We start from the raw sequence: 22,392 nt of genomic DNA, 5'->3' as shown, positions 1-22,392 counted from the left end.
ACACGAATCATTAGGGCAGTGAATAAACTTGCCTTTCTGGTCGACATAGTTGGATTTGCGAAACAGCGAGTCGATGCAAAAGCGGTGGAATAGATGATAGCACCATGTCGTGACTACTTTCTTTTCTCGGTTTTCGGCCGTCGGTGTTTGCTTAAATAATGGGGTGTAGCACGCGTTACACAATGGCAGCACGATGTCGTCGATGACGTTGAGTACGTCGTGGCGATCCATAGTACACGATAATGATGACCGAATTATTCGAGAATTCAACGCGAATCGCACTGAAGGTTTTACACAGATACCGCGATGTTAAATGGTCGTCGATAAAACGAAAAAATTTGCCCGTTAGACCGGTATCGCGGGTTGTATTGGAATCGAATTCGGTGTAACGCTCGACACTTTTTGCACACGCACAAGAGTTTGAATTTTGGACGTAAATAATCACTCATTTATTTTTATTCGAACGAGAAAAAATACACGCCGGATTGTTACAATCTTTGCAACGAGATTGAATATTAATACGCGCACAACACATTTACACGAAGTTTTTCTCGATGAGATCTTTCAATATAGAAATGATTACTCGCATCAATTCGCAAATGTAACACAGTATTTCTGTAACTTCTGGATTCATAATAATAAACTACTCGAACGCACAATATTGATAACAGAGAACGTATCGAAGGCTAAGAAAAACAACTAATGATGGTCGATGCGAAAACTCGGTGGTGAGTTGAGTTAGATTTAGTCAAAATTGCCCCACTCCTGCGTTTGTATGGTCTTTGTTTCTTATCAGCTAGCCTGTCTGTATGCTGAAAAAATTTCGTAGAAAAAAGACACGGCTGGCACGTTATGTGCATAAAATTAAGCGACAAGTTTGCTGGTTGCTTTGAAATCTGACGCTGAGTGACTGTTTTATTGCTCTTTTAGAATTCTTTTATTTTACTCGTAGCGAGTTTTAGTCCCTTTGGACAAAGGTGGTTGGTCTTTTTTCATCGTTAAAACGTATCCTTGAATTTCTTTTTGTTTCTCAGGCATATTTTAACTGCCTTTGAAACGATCTGCGACGTAGAAGTGTCGTATTTTACGATTCGTAAACTAGTCTCAGCTTGTTTTAATCACCGAAACGATATTTTTATTTTTTGTTCAATTTTGAAACCGTTTCGGTTTTTGTCCAGCTCGTAAAAATATCCCTTTAAGGGTCCTTTTCCAAGGTGACGAATAAAATCGAGCGCGCAACTGATTTACAGATGGTGGCGCGCTGGATTTTTGTCAAAAGAATCGATAATTATACGACCGTCTTTTGAAAAGACACTTGCATGTGTACGATTTTCTATTTGAAGTTGAAAATATCGAAGAAAGATACCCGTCCATATGCGGATGAATTATGTATGAGTACTAAATGTACTTGAAAACTGTAGGGGGTGTCGATTTGAAATCGATTCAAATGATAATTTGGTGGTAAATTTATTGAACAGTATGTATGTCTAGTAGGATGACTGATGATTTGGTCAAATACATTGCAGGTGTCGATGTAGTTACTATGGATTCGACGTGGAGATGTCGAAATATCACGAGATATGAAAAAAGTATTAAAGAAAAAATCACTTACCTGGCTGATTTTCAGCTGTACGGTAATCTTCGTTTTCATCTTTACACCGGCCTGGCGTCGTATTTTTTTGTTTACCTACCTATTTAATTGGTTACCAATAAATTTTCTTATTTTCTAGTCATTTTATGTTGTTTTTATTTATTTAAGCTTACCTGACTCGATTTTGAGTATGTTGATTTTAATTGTTTTAGTTACCATTTCTAGTCGAAAATTTTAGTATTGTTTATCTTTTTGGTTTTATTTTTACCTATCTTACTTGTATTCTTGCCTACCTAGTACTTACCAATCTAGGTAGGTCAAGTTTTAGTCCTTACCCGTCTACCTAGTACTTACCATTCTAGGTAGGTAGGGTTTCTATTGTTTACCTACTTACTTGTATAAGATTTTATTATATACCGTTTATGGTAAATAAAGTACACGAGATATGTTTAAGCGTAGAGGAACGGTTTATTCTGATTGGTTTAACATCATACGGTCGTATTATTAGTTTACATTAAGTAATCTAAAATTAAAGTTAGCTTTAAAATCTACGTTTTTAGGGTACTATTGGTCGCGAAAAGACGACGAGCTATTGAAAATTTGTACATTGTTTTAATCCACTTCCATTGGTATCACAAAATCAAGTGGATTTACCTCAAAATCGCCGGGGTTGAACCGAAACGTGCGTAGCATATCGTTGATGGTTTCTACCGGTACCATCGTATCACTCCATCCATTTTGGAGGCGGCGTGCAACGAGACGGCGGTTCGATTCATCGTACAGATCGTGAAGTTCCATGGTTAATCGTAGTCTGGCGTTTGCACGTAGGAGAGCTTTTGCCGGTTGGTGAAAGTGCCTTATGCAAAATTGATCGAATTCGTCATCTCGGAACGAGCGCTGGTGTTTGCGGCCAAGGGCTGTGCATTGAATGCGAATGAGGCGATGATTCGAACTGGACAACTTACCGATGACGGAAAAATGGACCGGTAGATGGCCAAAACGAAGATGATCGGGTCGGAAATCCATTATTACGATGCGTAAATTTGAAAAAATTGAAAAGTTTGAACGCTCAGCGTACACGCATTCGAAACTTATCCCGATTATAGGATCACTCGCGTCTTTATTTGCGATATTCTTCTTTGAGTACACGAAGATTTAGTATTAGAACGACGGTTCGGCGTAATACCCGGTATGGATTATTTCGATACGAAAAGTGTACGTTAACAGTACGAGTTATATAAGGTCATCTCGGAGATGAGATGATGTGAAAAACACCACGAGTCGAGTACACGTATTTTACATGGAAAAGCGACTGTTTGTAGTGGATTATTCGAACGTGCGAGTTCAAGATGTTCTTGAGTAATTCGACAGGTAGAAAATTCGTATCGAATTATCGTATTTAAAATTTGAAACTAAACGCACGAAGTGAAAATTGAACGAAATTTTGGAGTAACTCGGTTGTGAGTATTTACCGCATTACCTTTTATGTTAAAAAGACGTAAGTCGAAAAGTCGGACCAAATTGCAAACCGAGACGGATTAATCGTGGTAGTTAGTCTATCCTGTGAAAAAAAAAAAAAATAGTCGCGATTGTGCTCAGTAATACGTATGAAGTTTGTATATAGAAAAACCAGGAATGAGATGAAAATTTTTTTTTTTTTTTTTTTTTATTGATCCAAAGCGAGGTGTAGTATTTTGAAATGTAAAATTTGCAGCAGAAATTGATTAATTCATTTGAATACCGATTATGGTTTTGTAGTACGATTACGTACTTGGTTATTTGAAGAGATCTCGCTGAGCTGAGATTGAATTGGGTTTCTTTTACGAAAACAATACAAAGAGAAATATATTAATAATGATAAATATGCATCTTAATTTGAGTTTTATTTCGATACCGACAAAAACAACAATATAATAACTTATAATTAGATAACTTGGGTAAATTAAATGGATGGGATGATAGGAACGAAGTTTTAACGTATTTACATGTGTAGTATAGCTACTCGTATAGTCATTTAACAAAAACAAAGGAAATATGTAACTTGCAAAAATTATAATAAATTGGTAACTAAATAAAGCATTACACATATTGTTGTACAAATAAATACGAAAACGAAATTAATAATTAATCTTTGGTACAAATTTCATGCTTTATGGTGTTTTATTACAGGGAGTACGTGATTATCTCCGCACATACCGTCGATAAAATTAGCTCCAAGTGATCGTTGGTCGAAAGTCTCGAGGATTGAGCCCAAATTTTTCTAGTGTATAATCGACATCGCCGTTCGGTATCATAATTTGGTGGCCTACGTTATATATATGTAATACGGCCAGACGGTGGCCATTTCGTGTTATTTCGTGTAATTCCACCTGGAATGGGATTTTTGGCGCATATGTTAGGTCGACGAGAGGATCTAACTGTAAGAAACGTTTTACCCAGTTCTCGTAATCGATCCTCGAGAAGGTTCTCATTTTTCTTCGTCCTCGGTAACTTAGCTGGATCTTCATCGCATCGGAATTTCCTTCCTTATCTTTTCCTGGTCCCTTAAAACGGAATGAAAAGGTATTGTGCCCAAGACGTAGATAGGGAGGGCGTTGTCGAAAAATTCTGGGTACCGTAAAGATCGGTTCCATATTGAACTCGCGGGAAATTTAATATTACGCGATGTAATCTAAATGCACCGGTACGGTTTAGTTATCAAAGGCTACACAAAAAGAGCTCGCAACTGAAACACGCTAAAATTGATCGACTCGCAATATTTATTACACGCACAGCGACAAATGGTAACGAAAACTAACTTATACGATGAGTATTGTTCGACGGTTGTAGATGGTATGAATATTTGGCGAAATAAATTTATCTTGATACCTGTAAAAATACCTCCTGTTATCGCCTATTTCTGATTGGTCGAGAGTACATGCATTTCCTGAATGTACTTGTACTCGTTCAATGAGTTTATCGTTATTCTTCTCCATTATTTGTGTGTATTTTAGGATTTTATTCTTATCTCGGCGATGCTGATAGATATGAGTGCGTTGTGATGGTTGATACGTAGGTAGGTACCTATTGTCGGTAAATTTGTAGGTAGGTTCGTCTTTCTATTTTTCTTTCATTTGACTTGTACCACATATTAATGTGTTGATGTACTTATTTACCCATTCCCATTAATTGGACTCATCGTACTTAAGTACTCGCTTCGAGAAATTTTTGTTCAAATAATGAAAGAAATGGTAGATAGATAACATGATATTTTATTCAATAGAATAGGAACACATATGACATTAAAAAATAGAGATATATCAAAAAGTTACACAAAAACGAAATTAATTATAATATCAGCAAACGGAACGAAAAATGGGTTGGTAACAAAGGAAGTAACTAGGTAGGTCTATTGTTATGTATTTTTCGGGTTTGAATTTTTATTACGAATCGTATTTGTATTCGGTGTGAAGTATATGAACAGAGTTGTAGAAATTTTTACGGTAGCATAATAATAAAATTGGAGTAGAAAATTGATTAATTATTGACTATCTTAATTTGAGCAAAAACTTATAGCTAAATTCACGAACGAATAATTGGCCGGTAAATGGCATACTTAGAGTTTATACTTATTTCGATAGAAACATTGAAAAGTTTTGAGGATTAATACTAATCGTAACGTATTTACATGAAAGTTATATTAAAGCTTAGTCGATAGTATCTACGAGTCTGGAATTCGGAAATGAGTCACGATTCGTCATTTCAATTTCTCCATTGCAGAGTCGTAGGGTCGAAATCAAAGGCTAATAAAGTTTCATTGAAGATTGCCGTTTAAATAGGTACTTGAAAACTATTACCGTCAAAATGGAGTACCGTCAATTGATGCTGGTTCGTAATTACCGGATGTATTTCGATGCGTAGGGTTTTCTTCGGCGAGTACGTGAAGTCTTTTATTGGGTTTAATCGTAAAAATAATCGCACCCAGTTGTTAAAATCGCCTCGTGTATAGTTGATTGTTTTGGTTCGATGTTGAAAAAGTAACTGGACTTTTACCGAATCCATATTTCCTTCTTTATCCTTACAAACTCCTTGTAGTTTAAAGGTGATCGTTTGGTGACCAAGCTGCAAGTATGGTGGACGTTGATTAAAGCGGCGAGGTACGAGTAATAGCTGGTTCATTATGTCGGTTTTTTGTCCAATAAATTATCACTTTTTTATAATTCGAAACGAATACTTGTCACCGTATCGGTGTATATTCTCGTAATGTACGAATAATTACATTAAACGTCACTAAAAAGTTTTGGATAGTTGAACGCACCGCACCTTAACCCTTTTCGGGTACTCACTTGTTAAATTGGACTGTTCACTACGATATCATAGGATGTTATGAATTCGCAATCGAGTGTCGATCATCTTCGGGTGCAAAGAAAGGAGAATATAAAAAACAACAACAACAAAAAAAAAATGACAACACAGCCAGTGCTGTTTATCGGACGTTGGCGATTGGTTGAGCTCGGGTATGAGCAGCGTTGCTAAATTCCTGGAAACGGATGATCGAGAGAGTTTTTGTCTCGTATGCGAGTGTGTTTGTGTAAGTGAGGGTGTATGTAAATAAACCGCTGTTTTCACTGTCGATGGTATGTTTTCTTCTTCGTAGCCCATCGAATCAGTTTTTGTAATTTATTCTTTTTTCCGAGTTTAGGTGTTGCAGTGATTGAAGTATTACTTGTCGTAATTATTCTCTGGGATTGAGTGTTCTCCTCATTACCAGTATTTGATTCAGTAGTTACACTCGAGTTTTCATTTTGTTGATGAATGGATGTTTTAGCAGTGTCACTGACGTCATCGTTATCATATTCGGTACTAATATCGCTATCTTTACCATAATAATTTCGATAAAAAACTGCTTCGAAATCACGACCGTGAATTGAATTTACTTCAATTGCCTTCTGTTTTGATGCTGGGCTTTGCCCCATACGTAACAAAGTCGCCGCTAGGCGTTCAGAACGTCTGGTTTTCTTTGCATTTTGCTCGTCTCGAGCTATCGACGAAGTGGAGGGTATAGGGTTTTTGACTTCCTTTGGAATGGTAGGGTTTTCAGCATCCTTGGGTTTCTTCTTCTTTTTCTTCTCCTTATCCCGCGTCAGGTCAATGATTTCGGGTGTTTGCTCGGGTAAATTTGGTGAGCTGTCTAGTTTGGTTTTTTGTTGTAAAATTTTATCACGTTTTTGTGCACGAAAAACTCTACGTTGTTCGCAAGCAATTTCTTGCAATTTAACGAGTACTGATCTGGCAGCTGCTTTGGTATTCTCATCCTGTATGTTAGAACGCGGTACGCGTATTTTCTGAATTTTTTCTACCGTTTGGAGTTCGTCTTCGTCAGACGTAATCTCGTTATCTTCGATGAGGTGTGTGTTTAAAAATTCAGAAATTTTTTCTTTGAATGAGTGTTTATCGAGCCATGAACGTAGGCAGGGGTCATTTTCCAATTCAGCAAGTTCAGCCTTCTTTAAAAATAAAGTCAACTGTCGAACATTTGCTATTCTGTTCGTTTGAGAATTATCAGTTGGCTCGATTAAGTACGAATTTGTACCAGTACGTTTCAAAATTTTGAACGGTCCAATACGTTTCTGACATAATTTGGCCGCAGTCATTTTATCTGAACTAGATAATTTATGATTTGTCAGCAAAACCATGTCACCTTCTTTCAACGTATCGGGATCTTTGTGTTCTTTATTGAATTTGTACTCTTCTTCAATGCGTTTCAATCTGCGTCGTTCTCGAATATACGTTTCAATTATTTGTCGATCCGACATTTTTTCAACTTGGAATTTTGCTAATTCCAGCGTGTACACGGCCTTTTTGGCCAAATGGTCGGCGATTATATTCGTATATTCGTACTTGCGGGCGTATACGTGATGGAATTCAACATTGTCGAATGCTTTTCTTAATTCCAAAATTCGTTCGAATAGCGTACGATGATGGACGGGTTTTTTACGCGCATTGAGCCATTTATTCTTTAGCCAGTTATGTACAGTATGATTTAATGCCTTAATTACGTAATTAGAGTCGGAGAAAATTTTCACTTTCTTGACGTCGTTAAATTTGAGAATTTCCAGCGCCTGGATTATTGCTGTCAATTCTGCAAAATTATTCGATAATTGGAATTCGTCGGTAGGTATTATCCTATCTGATACGTTTCGTATAGAATCTGGCGCGAAGCATATGCCAATACCTGCAATAGCGTCTGAGTCTCCGTTCTTGGAGCAAGCACCATCAGCAGTTACGCGCGCGTAATTATCCATGTCCAGAGTTAAATCCTTGTTAGGGTCTAACTTTTCGGAAAAGCTGTCGGCGAGTGTAACGGATGGAGCTTTTACTTTACTCAAATTTTCACGTAATTCGAGCAATTTAAATTGAAAATCAAATTTCTTTCTTCGGTGAGGCATCCCTGTGTTAATATCGTCTCGCCTGCCCCATGCCTCGTTGGGGGTAAAGCCGAAGGAGGTAGGGGTATTATTAATTTCGATCTGAATTTGTTGAATAAAATATTGCCATCCCGTATGAGGTTGATGAGGGTTGTGAATTTTATTCAATTTCACACGTAGTTTGTCGCCAATTACTCGCATGGTTCGCTCTACCGAAGAGGATTGCGGGTTGTATGCGTTAGTATGAGCGACTTTTATATCGTTGTGTTCGAGTAATTTATACCAGGATTCACTTATGAATTGCGAACCATTATCGGTAATTACTTTCTTGACATTTATTTCGCTACGTTCGATGTCAGCCAACACCGTTTTCATAGCGTTACAAACGTCCATTTGTCGAATATGGTGCATCGTTTGCAACCATACACGCCCAGTAAAAATGTCTTTTACTACAAGTAGGTATTTTGGATATCCCGTAATGGCGGGAATAGGACCATAAATGTCAACTGACAAAACGTCGCCTATCGCATAGGCTTCAATTTGTCCATATTCTAACACTTTATGGTTCGTGTAATTTTTGTTAACCTTACACACGATACATGTGTTACAGATTTCTCTAATGTAATGCATGGAGTTAGGGTGATAGTACATTCTACGAAATACCATTTCTAGCTTAGCCGCTCCTAGGTGGCCATATGCGTGATGCAAATAGTCGACCGTATCGTAAAAGAGCGAATCAGGTAGGTATGGTACGAAGGAGCCATTTTCTAAACGCTTCATTAGCATAGGTTTTTTAATAGGTTTCATCGCTACAATGTCTTCACCATCCATTTCCATTGGTTCAGCTCGTTCTTCGAATACTTGTGTATCTTGTATTGCGAATTTCTTCGCACGGCGCATTTTTATTTCAATTTCCTTTTTCTCATCGTCGTTATAATGAGTAGTTAGGATTTTAAAAAGCGCTGCGCAAGTATCATCACCGTGTTGGTATTTAGGAATGTCATTGAGCTTGCTATATAGCAAGGAAATATTTTCTTCGACAAAATATACTTCATATGGTGGAATTTCGGTGGAAAAATTTTTAATTTCGAGCTCTTTAGCTTTTACATCGTATAAACGTTTATTTGATTTATCCATCGACCATTCGAGATCGAAACAATTGAGCCAAGTTATCCAACTCGCAGCTTTACGATGGGATTGAGCCATATCGCGATATTTATTGACAATTGCCATTAAATTCTTTCGCACGTGGATTTTTCGACCAATAACCCACATCTGAACTTTTTTCAAAACTTGAACTAGAGCCATTATTTCGCGATCGAACAGCGTGAACTTTTTCTGATGTGGCTCAAATAAGATTGATACAAATAAACAGATTTGCTTTTCTTTTGTATCTTTATCCTTGTAGAATAGTACCGCATTCATGGCATCTTCAGATACGCTCGTGTCGAGGTATAAATCACCTTCTTGGGGTGGTGGTTTCAATTTGAACTCTTTGCAGTATTCTGCTTTTAATAATTCAAAAGCTTTCGCCTGTTCGGCTCCCCAAGTGACCTTATCGGAGTTACCTTTGGTAAGGTCGTAGATGGGTCGTAGAATCTGCATATAATTCGGTATGAAATTTCGATAAAGACCAGTTAGGCCAACTAGGGTGAGTATTTCCTTAACCGTTTTTAGTTCAAACTTCCCTTTTTTCGTGTGTTTTTGAACAAATTCTAAGAATTTCGTAATTTTTTCGTTCTGTTTTGCGACTTCGTCTTTTGAAATTACAAAACCAAGGTGCTCGGCATATTCGCGAAAAAATTGAGTTTTATTCGGATTTAACTTAAGTCCAGCTTTTCGAATTGCTTCAAAAACTTTCTTTAATCGATCCAAAGTTTCTCGGAATGTTGCGCCCGATACCTTTACATCATCGACGAATTTCGTGACACCTTTCATATCAGGTAGTACCTGATTTATCATATGCACGAATTCGCCACTCGATATTTTCAGACCGTAGGGCAATCTACAAAATTCATAGACTTGCCCACATACCTGAAAAGCGGTAAATTCTCGCGATGCCTCGTCTAAAACGAGCTGCCAAAAACCGGCAGTAAAATCCAAAGTACAAAAGAGTTCATCACCCTTATTCTCGAAAATTATCCATTCAACAGGATTCGGTTCGGTAAGTACTTGTTGAAGTTTTTTATTGAGTTCGTCGGCGTCTAGGCACAAACGTATATCGCCATTTTTCTTTATTACCGGTGCCATGGTATTTATATATTTAGATCTAGACGGTCGTATAATCCCTTCGCGTAACATTTTAGCTATCGTTCGTCGTAAAGCCTCCATGATTTTTTGCGATGGGCGGAATTTCTCTCCTCGCCATGGTCCCAGTTTGGGATCGACGTCGAACTTAAAATTTACCTTTTCACCGATATAGCGTCCAGGGGAATTGCTGAATATGTCGCAATATTCTTCGACCTCTTTGAACGCATTTTCAGCCGTTTCGGCTGTAATTCGACCTTTAATTACCAAATTATTTAGATCATTTTTCATGTTCTTTTTGTACAATTCTTGCGCTAAAATTTGTTCATTCGTGAACTCTTGGTCAAAGTACCCAGTTTGTCGATGTAAATGATGAATCATTTCGTGTCGATAATTAGGGTCTTCTTCGATATGATAGACAGACAAAGCATCCCTATATTCGTCTTCACGTAGGTAGGGTATTTTAAACGGTACCCCGTTGCGAGGTTTGCAGTTAGCATAATCGTGCCCCTTTTCGAGCTTAGGTTCAATACCTAAGTATCGCATCGATACTCTACCTAATATACACGATTTAGCAGGTGTATCTAGTATGAAGAATGGCGCATAGATTAAGTGTGTACCTATACGCATACATATCTCGACGATATGAGTCATTGTTTTGACTATAGAATTATCTGCCATTTTTAGCATCACTGGTCGTCGTAATTGTATGTATTTAATCCATTGTGGATGCTGGCGTGTGATGTATTCGACTACTGGTTTCGAGATGACATTAGGTAGAGCACCGCTATCTAATTGAATAGCAAGTGGTTGTAACCCTATCATTACGGGTATTACGCATATTGGGTCTACGGTGGAATGATCGATAAATTGATCTTTTGTCATCGGTTGCATTTGAGTTTCATTCGTAGGTGGATCTTTCTTTGTATGCGCATAGTCGATCGAATCTACATAATTGACACCTAGAACTTTAGGCCCGATTTTGTCAATTTTTTCTGTAGTTTTGATTGTGTCCTCATCGGACTCGTCATCTGACATCGTTACGTCACCGTTAGTACCTTTTATATGTACACGTTTTTTGATTTGAATATTTTCCATATTCACAGGTTTTGATAATTTACCAGATTTCGCCGGTGGATCGTAGATTATTTTCACAAACAGTGAACTACCATCAGGGGAAACCATACGACGCGTATATTCACCTGTTACTTGATCACATTCGATTTTTTGCGATAAAATCTGGACCAATTTACGCATCATTAAGTTGCTGATAGGCATTTTCTCGTCCATTGGGTTTTCATGCAGTTTTAGATTCGTAGCGAATAACTTCTTCAATGGTCCTTTACTTTCTTCTCGATATAACGGTTTGTTAGCATTTTGATTATCGAGAGTAACTTTTTCATACTTATTGAGTGCCGCGGTCATCATTTCTAATAAATACGAATAAGTCGACATTTCAGGATAGTACCTATCAAATTCTTTCGCATAGTAGAATTTGTCGAGTCGAGGTATTATGTTATTTTTATCGTCGACCGCAGGTCTGGTAAAAACTACACCTGTGTCGGATGTAACCACTTCTTGCTTTAGAAATTCATACGCCGGCTGGCGCCAAAAAGTGATGCGTTTATCATCGAGAAGTCTAATGAACATATCGCGGTATGCAATGTACCGATTCAAGCTAACAGGCTTGTCGGTACGTTTACGTGGTTTTACTAAAGGCATTAGTAAAAAGATGTGTTCGACTTTTTTCGTGTCGAGTAAGAGATTAATGATGTTATCGATTTGGCGTGCGACTACCGCGTATGGTTTTTTAGAAAAATTTAGCTCCATCTGACCCATTGATAATACCACTTTTGTTCCTGGGTATATTCGAATAGGTTCTATACGTTTGTATAGTTCTTCTAAACTTAATTGATCGCGCAGATGTTCGTCCATTATCACTTTGTGTGAAATCGATCCTCGTTTAAGGTAATGAACTAAACTGTCTCCAAGCCAGGTATATTCGTCGAATATCGCACTGGGGGGTGAGACATTACTAGGTGACTCCCCCGCAGTCCCTAGCTTCGTTGGTTTCCCGCGGGCGTAGCGGCGGGTGGCGGGGTATTCGTAGAATTATTCGCCGCGTTCGGTGTGTTTGTTTGACTTGTTGATGGTTGGGTGGTGGACGCGGTAGCGGGGGGATTGTTTACATGCGAATCCACGTGTGTTGCGGTAGGTTGGGGAAATTGTAACGTAGCGTATTGAACTTGTAACGCATCATTTTGTTCTTGTGTTGATTCAGGTAATTCACTTATCGTAGCCGGTTGGCTATTTTGATTCGTCGCTAATTGTTGGTAATAGTTATATAGGTATTGACAGTATTCGTCGTAATATGGGCTGGTTGCATCGATGTTTAGATTATTATCTTCGTAGTATTGACCCGATGTTGGTACCTGAAAATTTTGAACGAACTGAGTCGACCCGTCAGGGCCCATCGTTACAAATTGTGCAGGCATGATTGCCGGCGGTGGGGGTGGCAATGCTATGACTGCTGGAGGGGTAGATACATTTTGCGTATTATTATTATTGTTGTTATTGTTAGCCGCGTAATTATTCCGATTAGGGTGGTTCTGAAATCGAAAATTTGGCTGCAATCGTGCGTTTTGCGGGAATCTAGGTCTCTGTCCCTGTTGCTGATTTCCATTGTTTCCTTGGACGGATTGTCCTATAGCTTGGGGGGTTGGAAACGTCGGTGGTTGTTGTCCAGGGGGTGGCATTAGCATTGGTAATAATGGTCTTGTATGAACCAAGTTTGGTTGCATCCAGCGTGGTACTGGTCCTTGCATGAATATGTGTCGTTGCATTTGCCATTCTGGAAATGGTTTGGGTTTCGCTTGCATCGGTACGATACGTACACGTCGATGTTTCGCAAAATCGACTTTAATGCCAGCCAATTCACGTAGTTTTGCAATGAATTGCTCCAACGTTTGGTTTTGATCTTGTACCATCATTTGATAGGCGGGTGGTAGTTTTACCGAAATTGCGCGAATGATGTATTGCGTGCCACGACGATCAGTGTGGCTCAATGCAATTGTGAACCGAATTAGTTGACCGATTAAATCTTGTAGACTTGTCGCACAGTCGTAATTATTACACGCCATTTCAAGTCTATCTTGAGCCCGTTCGTTCCAATAAAATTGGAGGAAACTCTTCTTCGTATTTTCATACGAATCATTTGGGCAGAGAGTAGTCATCCACGCTTCGCGGTCATACGTAGTTACTACCGTTGTAAATACGTGTGCTTTATGCGCATCGGGCGCATTAGTTGCATCAGTGAAATGCTCAAAACGTTGTATGAAATCGTGAGGAAATAAACGGTTTTGTTCCGAGAATATGATATTCGACGCTTTGAGCAACATAACATCGATCTTATTCGGCTGACGACTACCTCCTGGCGCATTCGGTGCGTTGTTGACTCTTTGTTCGAGTGTATTGACCTTTTGCGCGAGGTGTTCAGTGGTTTGCGTTTCTTCAGCGAGTACTTGCACATGCTCAGCTAATTGGCCACGAATACCACGTACATCAGTTTCTAGTGTATCGATGTCTCTTTCATGATCATCCGTTTTTCTTCTTAGTGATCGAAACCGATTTTCGTTTCGGGTGGCCTGTTCGTCTTGCCGTGCCTTGATTGTTTGGATTTCATCATTGTTCGATTCGGCTCTACGCTGAGCTTTTCCTGCAATTTGTAATGCATTAGCTGCCATGTTATTGGCTTGTTGCGCTGATGCGTCGATGTCGTTGATTTTATCCTTCATCATTTCTTGATTTTTTAGGGTTTTCCTAAAATGGCCATCGATATACCGCCAGGTATATTTCAATCTTTCAGTAATGTGGTCGACTTCTACCTCGCCGGGTGGCATTGTGGGAGGGTCCATTAACTCTTCCTCACTCACAGGTAGATCGCTTCCATCGTCGGTGAACGGATCGTCCAATTCGTGAAGCGTACTTAAGTTTATTATCGAGGGTGCGGCAGTTACCTTTTTCTTGTTTTTGGTTTGCGGCTTCGAGCTACTAGGCGGTGGTCGTTGCAAATCCTTTTCATTTAGGCTACGCCGCGGCTGATTTCTCAAACGATCTTTTAGGGTCGACATGTCGTTAAATTCCAAAGAATTTACTTGACAAACGATTTTACGACTTTTTTAATTGCTCTAAACGAGCTACTGTAAGAAAAAATAAAGGGTTTGAATGGAATGTGCCGGCAAACTCCACTCGGTTCGCGAATGCGCGTTTTTACGACTTGTTCAAGGGCAAGTCTACCTCGTAGCAACCGCGAAGGGTTGGCAATCAAGCGTGACGAGGTGAATCGAGTTCAGACGAGCGGTTTCCCGCGCTTTTTCAAACTCGACGATTCGCGCCTTAAAATGCACACAATTTACGCGAATTTGCGGGATTTGCCCTGAAATACACGTAGATAACCAATGCAAAGTATTATAAAAAGCGCTTCGCGGATATATATTTAAAAATTAAACACTTTAACAGGCGCAAATTCCGTGATGGAAAGCACTTGAACTTTTTGCATGCAAGAAAAAATTCTCGTCAGGCGCCAATGATAAAATAATATAATTTCACGTATGAAAGGTATGACGAATAAAGCAGATTGGCATAAGATAGGTACTTACCCCAGCTCACCTACACTTTACCGAATAGATACTTACACGCGACGAATATATTAAATTAACAAAAGATACACGATTACGTGCTGAATTCGATATATTTGAGTTTAATCACACAGAAATACACGTCAATAATCAATAATTCCACGAACTCGTGCGAAATAGGGAAAATATTGTACAAATTTGGAGGGATCACTTAAATACACTAATTAATTCTACGAAATAACTTTTAACTTGGACCCGGAGGACACAAAGACTAAAAGGCACATTAACTTGGCGATTCGCGGACAACCGTTGATGAACTGCCAATTGGTCCAGTCGCAAAAGATGCTGCTAAACCTCTTTCGCGACTGTACCAATCAGTGTTACCCGAAATAGAAGGGTTAAATACTCTAATATTACGAGTTTCCGGACATAGGCATAAGTCTCAGTCTAACAAATTGTCGCGTGGCCTTTCGCCTTCATCGCAGCAGATGTATTTTTTATTGCTGAAGGGTATGAATGAAATGGTGAAATGAATGTGATTCATTTTAACATCCAAAAAATCAATCAAAATCTTTCAAAAAAAAAATCGTGCTTGAAATTGATAAAAATCAAAAAATGAACAAAGATAAAAAATTACAGAAAATTATATTCAATAATTTTTCGCCAAAATTTTCATCCCTTTTCGTTTTTATTCTCTTACTTATTCAAATTATTCATCGAAAAATAAAGAAATCGGTATGTTTAAAAAAATTCACCACGAAAGCTTTTTATTCATCATATGTCATCGAAACACCTATGGGAATTATTCCTCTTCGGTAATTGTTTGGTAAATAGCGACGAAATACGTGAGAGCTTTCCAAAAGAGGGATCCCGATGCAAGATCCACAAATGCTGAGAGCTTGCAAAATACACAACAGTAATTTTCCCACCGGAGCTTTTTTATCGGTTACCGCTAAAAGTGTCAAAATCAAGTTGAAGAGTTGTTAAAAAGTTGAGCAGAGATTTGTATTGCGTCGCGTCGTCGAAAAGGTACCCAGACGAAGAATGGTACAGGAATTTGTTTTTACAGTATTTTCACCCTTTTCCTATAGTTACCAAGCTAACTTATTGTGTATCGGTTTTGAGGCGCGAGTTTCTAATAAAACTTTTTGCTCGCGGTCGAGCGTAGAATAAAATAGAATAAATGTTTCAGTTTTTCAACTGGAAATTATCAATTATTCGCGATACGACGATTGGTGATTTTATACTTTATATACTTTTTAAACGCTGGGAAAATAAACGTATTGCTTATTCATGCCGAAGAAACTGAACGATGCGTGAACATTCGAGACGATAGTGCATTTCATAGTACTATAAACTTTGTTTGTTATTTTTCTTCCATTTTTATCCCATTTTTTCCTTCCATGACTTCTCTCTCATCCCCTCTCTTTCTCAAAAGTGTGCTTAAAAGTACCAAAATCTTGGAAAATTACTCTTAATACGCGATCTCGTCGTAGTCGAATTCGTTAAAATTTTGTAAAAAAGACCATTACAACTGCCGCATGTGTCTAGAAAAGAAGAAGAATTTAAAACAACAGCATATCTAAAGGTGAATTACTCCAATACCTTGCCAGCCTAACGACCCCATATTTGAGGCGAATTCCGCGAATTTCTACCTCTTCGGAGTTATAAAGTTCAAACATTAATGGTGAAAAAAACTCATTTTTGACTTTTTATTTCGCGAAAAAACTTGAACACAATGAGTTAAAGTTAAGGTGGAAAAAACATAATTAATTTGGGTTTTAAATTTAAACGGTATTTTCAAAATGAATAAGTGTACGAGAAGAGTAAACCGAGAAAACGCGCGAAAAACACCGAATAAAAAAAAACTAAGCGTTGGATTACCTACTACGAACAAAAAACTAATTAAACTTCACCTCTTTTTTCTCAACTTTTTTTTTATTTTATTTTATCTCGTCCGCGTAACAAAAAGTGTTGAAAATAGTAATTCCGTATTCTTATTCTTCCTTATTACAAGGTTTTCCTTATTTTTTTTTTGGCCCTTTATCCTCTTGTTTTTTCGAGTTTTTTTTTTTCTGTCGATGGCGTAAGCGAAAGATTAAAAATAATCGTACACTGCGATAGTTTAAAGTTTTTTAGCACAACTTGTTGAAGTTATTTTTCATATTAGAGGGGGTGAGGGGAAGGGGAGGGAGGTACGTGGCACAAAGGAGTGAGACAAAAAGGAATAATTGAACACTTTGATGCGAAACTGTACCAGCTCATCTTTTCCAGAAGTTAGGGGAAGGGAAGACAAACGTATATTTTTCCAAAAAATTACGATTGTGCATGTATGGGAAGGGTGGGGAGGGGAGGGGGTTGAGGGTGAGGTATTGCTACAAAACCTCATTATTTTAGTATTTTTAGTTCATTTTTTCGAAAAAGTAGCGCAAGACCACCGGAGAGGGAATCGCTAGTCCGCCATTTCCTTTTTTTTCTCAAAATGATGATCCTAATTTCTTGACAGCTTTATGTTGAATTAATAACGTGTTAAATCAAAAAAATTACGAATCTATCAAAAAGATTCGAATAAATATTACAAATCCACCTGGTTTTTTGGATTCGAATCACTGATACGAATTCATTCTGTAAATAAAGCAGGTTCTATAATCAATTTTCTCGAATCCGAGGAGTGGATTCGAATCTTCCCCGAAAATTCAAAACCCATTAAGTACCTCAATTTTATCACACTTATTTTAATTCTTTCTCACCTAAAACAGGGTCAAAGAAATTTTTGAACTCCAAAAATCAAGAAATCAGCCCCCGAATTTCGGCTGGATGACCATCCAAGAAGACTGTTGCGACCTAGACAGTTTTTTCATGAGTTGCATCATTGCTGTCCGGGTATTAACAAACCACCTAGCACAATCGTCTGAAATTTTGACTTAAATTTGAGTGCACAATGAACTCAGAAGAAGTAACTAATCGAGAAATTGAGTAAAAATTGAGAATCAGTGCTTCCAAAAACATAACAAACAATTCCAAAATCAGGGTAGGTGTCTACCAAAAGATATTCAAACATCGCGACTTTTCGCGATCTTTCTTTATTCGCGATCTTTTTTTTTCAGTACCCCCTGATTTTTTAACGAAAAAAAACAGGTTTCCAAAGTTTACACTTTTTTTAAGGGAGTTTTTCTGCCAAGGTTCAATAGCCCATGTGACATAAAAAAGTATACGAAATACACTCTAAAGAAAAATAGGTATGGAAAAAATTGAAAACTTCATTTATAATTCAATTTAAAAAGTCGGGACATTTTTAACAACTTTTTGGTAGTTTTTGGTAAAAATCGTTACTTTTTCGCAAACTTTCGCGACAGCTATTTTCAAAATCGTGATTTTTTCGAGATTTTCGCAACCTGGTAGACATCCTGAAAAGATATCTTTGGTCCGATTCATGAACTTTTTAAAAGAGATGGGACAATAACTACGAGTAATACCCAATAGAAAGAAACATTGTGAGAAGTTTTCTAATTAAAGTTAGAAAATTTGAAAGAGTTTTGAAAAATTCAATAAACGTTCGGCCAATTTTTAGTGTTTCACATCATAGAATAAGTCAAAAAATGTAAAATATTTTTTTTTCAAATTGGGATGAAATTCCTATTATAATTTATTTCTCATTTCTATCTCATAATTTTTTTTTTGAACCGAGTAGAATAAACTTTATTCAACTTCTTGAAGATCTCTTTCTATCCTCTCCCCTCCTTTTTGGTTAAATCAACATCAGAAAATTTTTATTCTGAATGAACATTGCATTTTAAGAGTTCTTCATTCCTATTTGTAGCCAGAAGGAATAAGTACGTCCAGTCATTAGAGGCCCAAAAATTTTATCAAAATCTGCTAGAATATTTCATACCTATTCCTGAGTTTTGTGGCGAATACGATCAAAGAAGTTGTACTCTTATTTCAATAGCAATTTCAATTTTTAAATTTTTAAACTGATTTTTATTGTTAAAAATAATGAAAAAGGGAGCCTCTCTCGTACTAGGGTGATATCATAATATTTACTCCAATTTATGGAATCTTATTTTCACTTTTAACCAGGAATGAATCGATTCTTATTTGATTGTAGTTCAGGTTTCATTTTCAATTTTCAGTTCACTTGATATGATGAGTTCAAAGGCCTCAGTTTTTGATGCATGCCATTTGTCTTGGGTACCTATGTTTTTTTCGAATTTTACTTTCAAATTGAAAACTTGATTTTATAAGCAGGTAAGGTAGTTTTTTCATTGCTATTTGATCTCTCTTACAACCAAAATGCCTAAATTTATGAACCTTTTCAAACTTCAAATACATAGGTGCCTAATTCGGCCTATTTTTCAGCATCTACGAGTAAAATGAAATATAAAAAAAAAATCAAGAAATAAATAACACTACTCACATTTCACATCCAAAGTAGTCGTCACAGGCTGACTCGATCCAACTGAATTTTTCGCTATGCAGCTATACGTCCCACTTTCACGTTGAGATATAGGCCTAAATTGCAAGATTTCAGTCAAGCTGGTGATATCTCGACCACCGAGTTTTTGCCATATAATGGAAGCTGGAGGATTGGCATCGGCTAGACATCTCAAAACCAAGGTATCCTTGCCATCTTCGAGATCGTGGGGTGGCATACCTTTGATCTGTACTTCTGGTAGATCTGTAACATAAAAATTAAGCATATCTTAAGTACACTTAAGGCATAATATGTAATAACATAGGTATAGTATGTTATTATAGAAGCACAGGTGCCACCATCGTTGATAGTAAACTACTCGTACACATAAACGGTGCTGAGCACCAGTTTCGCATCCATGCGGACCGAATGACGTTACATTTCGTTAAAAACTTTAAAGATTTCCATTGCGATATTATAGATAAAGGAGAGGGAAAAAAACCGTATAGCGAATAAAGTTGTTTAATTCTTGCTAACTTTTTATAGCACTTTTATCTTAGCTTCCATACGATATATAGTGTTGCTCGGCGTTATGACTCTGTCATATATAATGTCGACATTTTTTACAGTATTTTTTTACGCTTTTTATTCAGCTCGTCGTTTTTTTTTTCGTTTTTTTTTTGTTTAAACTCCAAGTCAAAAGTTTCCGAACGTAAATGACATAAGTTCGAAGTACGGCGCCTAAACACTTTTCCGGAGTAGACTCTGGTGCGAAAAAAGGAGTTACCCTGTATTTCAATTTTATGTCCTACTCGGGTGGCTGCGTGTCAAATTCGATGACCCTTTTGAAACGACCTATAGTCGATGCAAAATATAGAGAAGAAAAAAAAGTGTTAAACGAGACACACGTACGATGATATTTGCATCGTCGTAGTCGCAGTAACTTTAGAATCGTACAAAGATAAGGTCGATTTCGTCTTGTGTATATATTTCTTATTTCGCGCCTTTGCAACGAGTTTACGACGATGACGACGACGACGACGTAAAGCCTAATTTTCAAATACCTCGAAAAGTACAGTAGTAAGTACGATAGATAGGTTTTCGATACGACTCGTTCGTCTGAGCGGTAGGAAAGTCACACAGTAGACAGAAAGAAGAAGAGAAAAATCTAACACACAAACATCATTTTGAACGCCTTATTACGTATATATACAGAACGTTTCCGCAACCTCGTCCGGTTACCCCCCCCCTCCCACGCATCCACCATGCTTTCTTATAAATAGATTTACTATCAAACGCGCGCGCCAAACATAAATTTACATAATGGAAATTTAAGCAACGAATAGACGACAAAATAACTCGAATTTATTGAATGTATACTCGAAATAAATGATCTCAAACGCTCTCTACGCTATATTCGACGCGTTATATACATAAAAATCCTCCTCGGTAATTTTTTCTTACTCTTTGTATACTTTTTCCTTTACTATAGCTCGCGTGCTATCTTTCTTTATCTTTTTTTTCCTTCACTGGCTGACTGGCGAACGCGAATCTGCGAAATGTCTGGTAACGAATAATTTCGCTACTTTTTTTTTTTACTCGTAGGTACTTCTAGTCGCGTATGAACTCTCGCGCCGAGATCGTATTTTTCACGAGTACTACACGTTTCAACTCCCCGATACAGATAAGTAGGCGTTTAATTTCGTCGTCTTGTCGTATATTACAAGTCGTATCTTAGATTGCGTCTGTGCTACGTACTGCTACACTATACGAGACGACGAAGACTTTGCTTTTTGCCATACAATGTAACCTCATCGTAACGCTTCGTATACCTTGAAAAACGACAAATCACGTCGCCAGCTATTTCAAATTGATTAATTCTCATCTCGAAGGCGTGCATCGTCTTCGGAATAAAAAATTATTTGCCTCGGTCGCGAATAAATTTTTATTTCTTTTATTTTTTCACCCAGTCGCGAAGAATTTATTTGTAGGTATACAAATGAGGCGAATATTCAGATGGTATTAACGTTTCTGCCCTCGTGGTTGGTTTTATTTTCGAAGAATTTTGCCAAAGATACTTACACACCTACAAGCTGGTGGATTGCAAAAAAAAGTAGGAGGAATTTGACCAAATTTAATGGAGACCTTCATTTTGAGTTGAAAGTCACTCAGGTAATTTTTTAGCCCCGTAGGTACCCGTTGAGAGGATTTTTTTCACTCTAGCCTCTGTCCAACTTGTTTTTGACAAAAATGGTTGGACTTCTAAAGATATATTATTTAATTGAGATTCTGCGTCCACCAGGCTGTTGCCGTCAAAATCCAAGCTCACTTTTAAGGTAATACTGAGCGGTTGAAAAATTGTAAATTGCTTTCTAAAGCAAAATCGTGTTTTGAAAATTTTTTCTTTGGAAATATTTCGCATTATAATTGAGACAAAACATCAAAAGATATCATTTCTGAAAATTGGGAAAATATTTTGGAACACAGTGGTCCTAATCCTATTGCCAATTCTAAAAAACCAAAGTTTGGTAAGTTTTTGGCCTTTTTCTCAATTTTTTGAAATTTTTGGAAAGATGAATTTTGATGGCAATTGCTTCAAATCGATTAAAGTCAATGTGTCACTTCATTATTAATACCTAATAAAAAAAAATTAAAAAAATAGCAAGTATACCTATTAATAAAAATTGATAGCTGAAGGTACTCTACAGGGGAGCTGAGGTTACATTTTGTAAATAAGTTCAATGAAAACTGAAAACAGAATAAAATAGATGAGCTACTGAATGAGACTCACAAGAAACAGCAAGATCAGAAAAACCAATTTCATTTGGTTCGTATTGATGTGTAATAATATTGTCTTCATAGCGTTTTTACGGCAAACCAGTTATGCAATTTTATTAACATGGATGATTTAACACCGTAAAATAGAAGAGAAAACACAGAGGCAATTTTTATAAGAAGTGGAAATTTAGATTATACTCTATTTTTATAACCTTCAAAATTGGCTGGAGATGGTTTCGAGCCATTAAGAAGGCTTCAGTGGAATGTTTGGATTTTTTTAGTTCTGAAAAAATAGTTGTAGATGAATGTGGGTATACC

At 37.3% G+C, this 22,392-nt stretch overlaps 1 protein-coding gene across 2 annotated transcripts in view; it reads right to left on the bottom strand.

Moving 5' to 3' along the window:
- The window catches only part of LOC135833201 (kin of IRRE-like protein 2), a 389,993-nt gene that overhangs the window by 43,822 nt on the left and 323,779 nt on the right, over window positions 1–22,392 (bottom strand). For both annotated transcript variants that reach the window (XM_065346885.1, XM_065346886.1), the window contains exon 6: window positions 19,300–19,560. In XM_065346885.1, coding sequence (XP_065202957.1) covers window positions 19,300–19,560 — 261 coding nt within the window. The remainder of the gene's footprint in view (window positions 1–19,299; window positions 19,561–22,392) is intronic.

Source organism: Planococcus citri, chromosome 1 (assembly GCF_950023065.1).
Source record: "Planococcus citri chromosome 1, ihPlaCitr1.1, whole genome shotgun sequence".
In the NCBI taxonomy this organism is placed as follows: Eukaryota; Metazoa; Arthropoda; class Insecta; order Hemiptera; family Pseudococcidae; genus Planococcus; species Planococcus citri.
The sequence above is the reverse complement of the archived record's forward strand: the minus strand, read 5'-3'. Positions and strand labels throughout refer to the sequence as shown.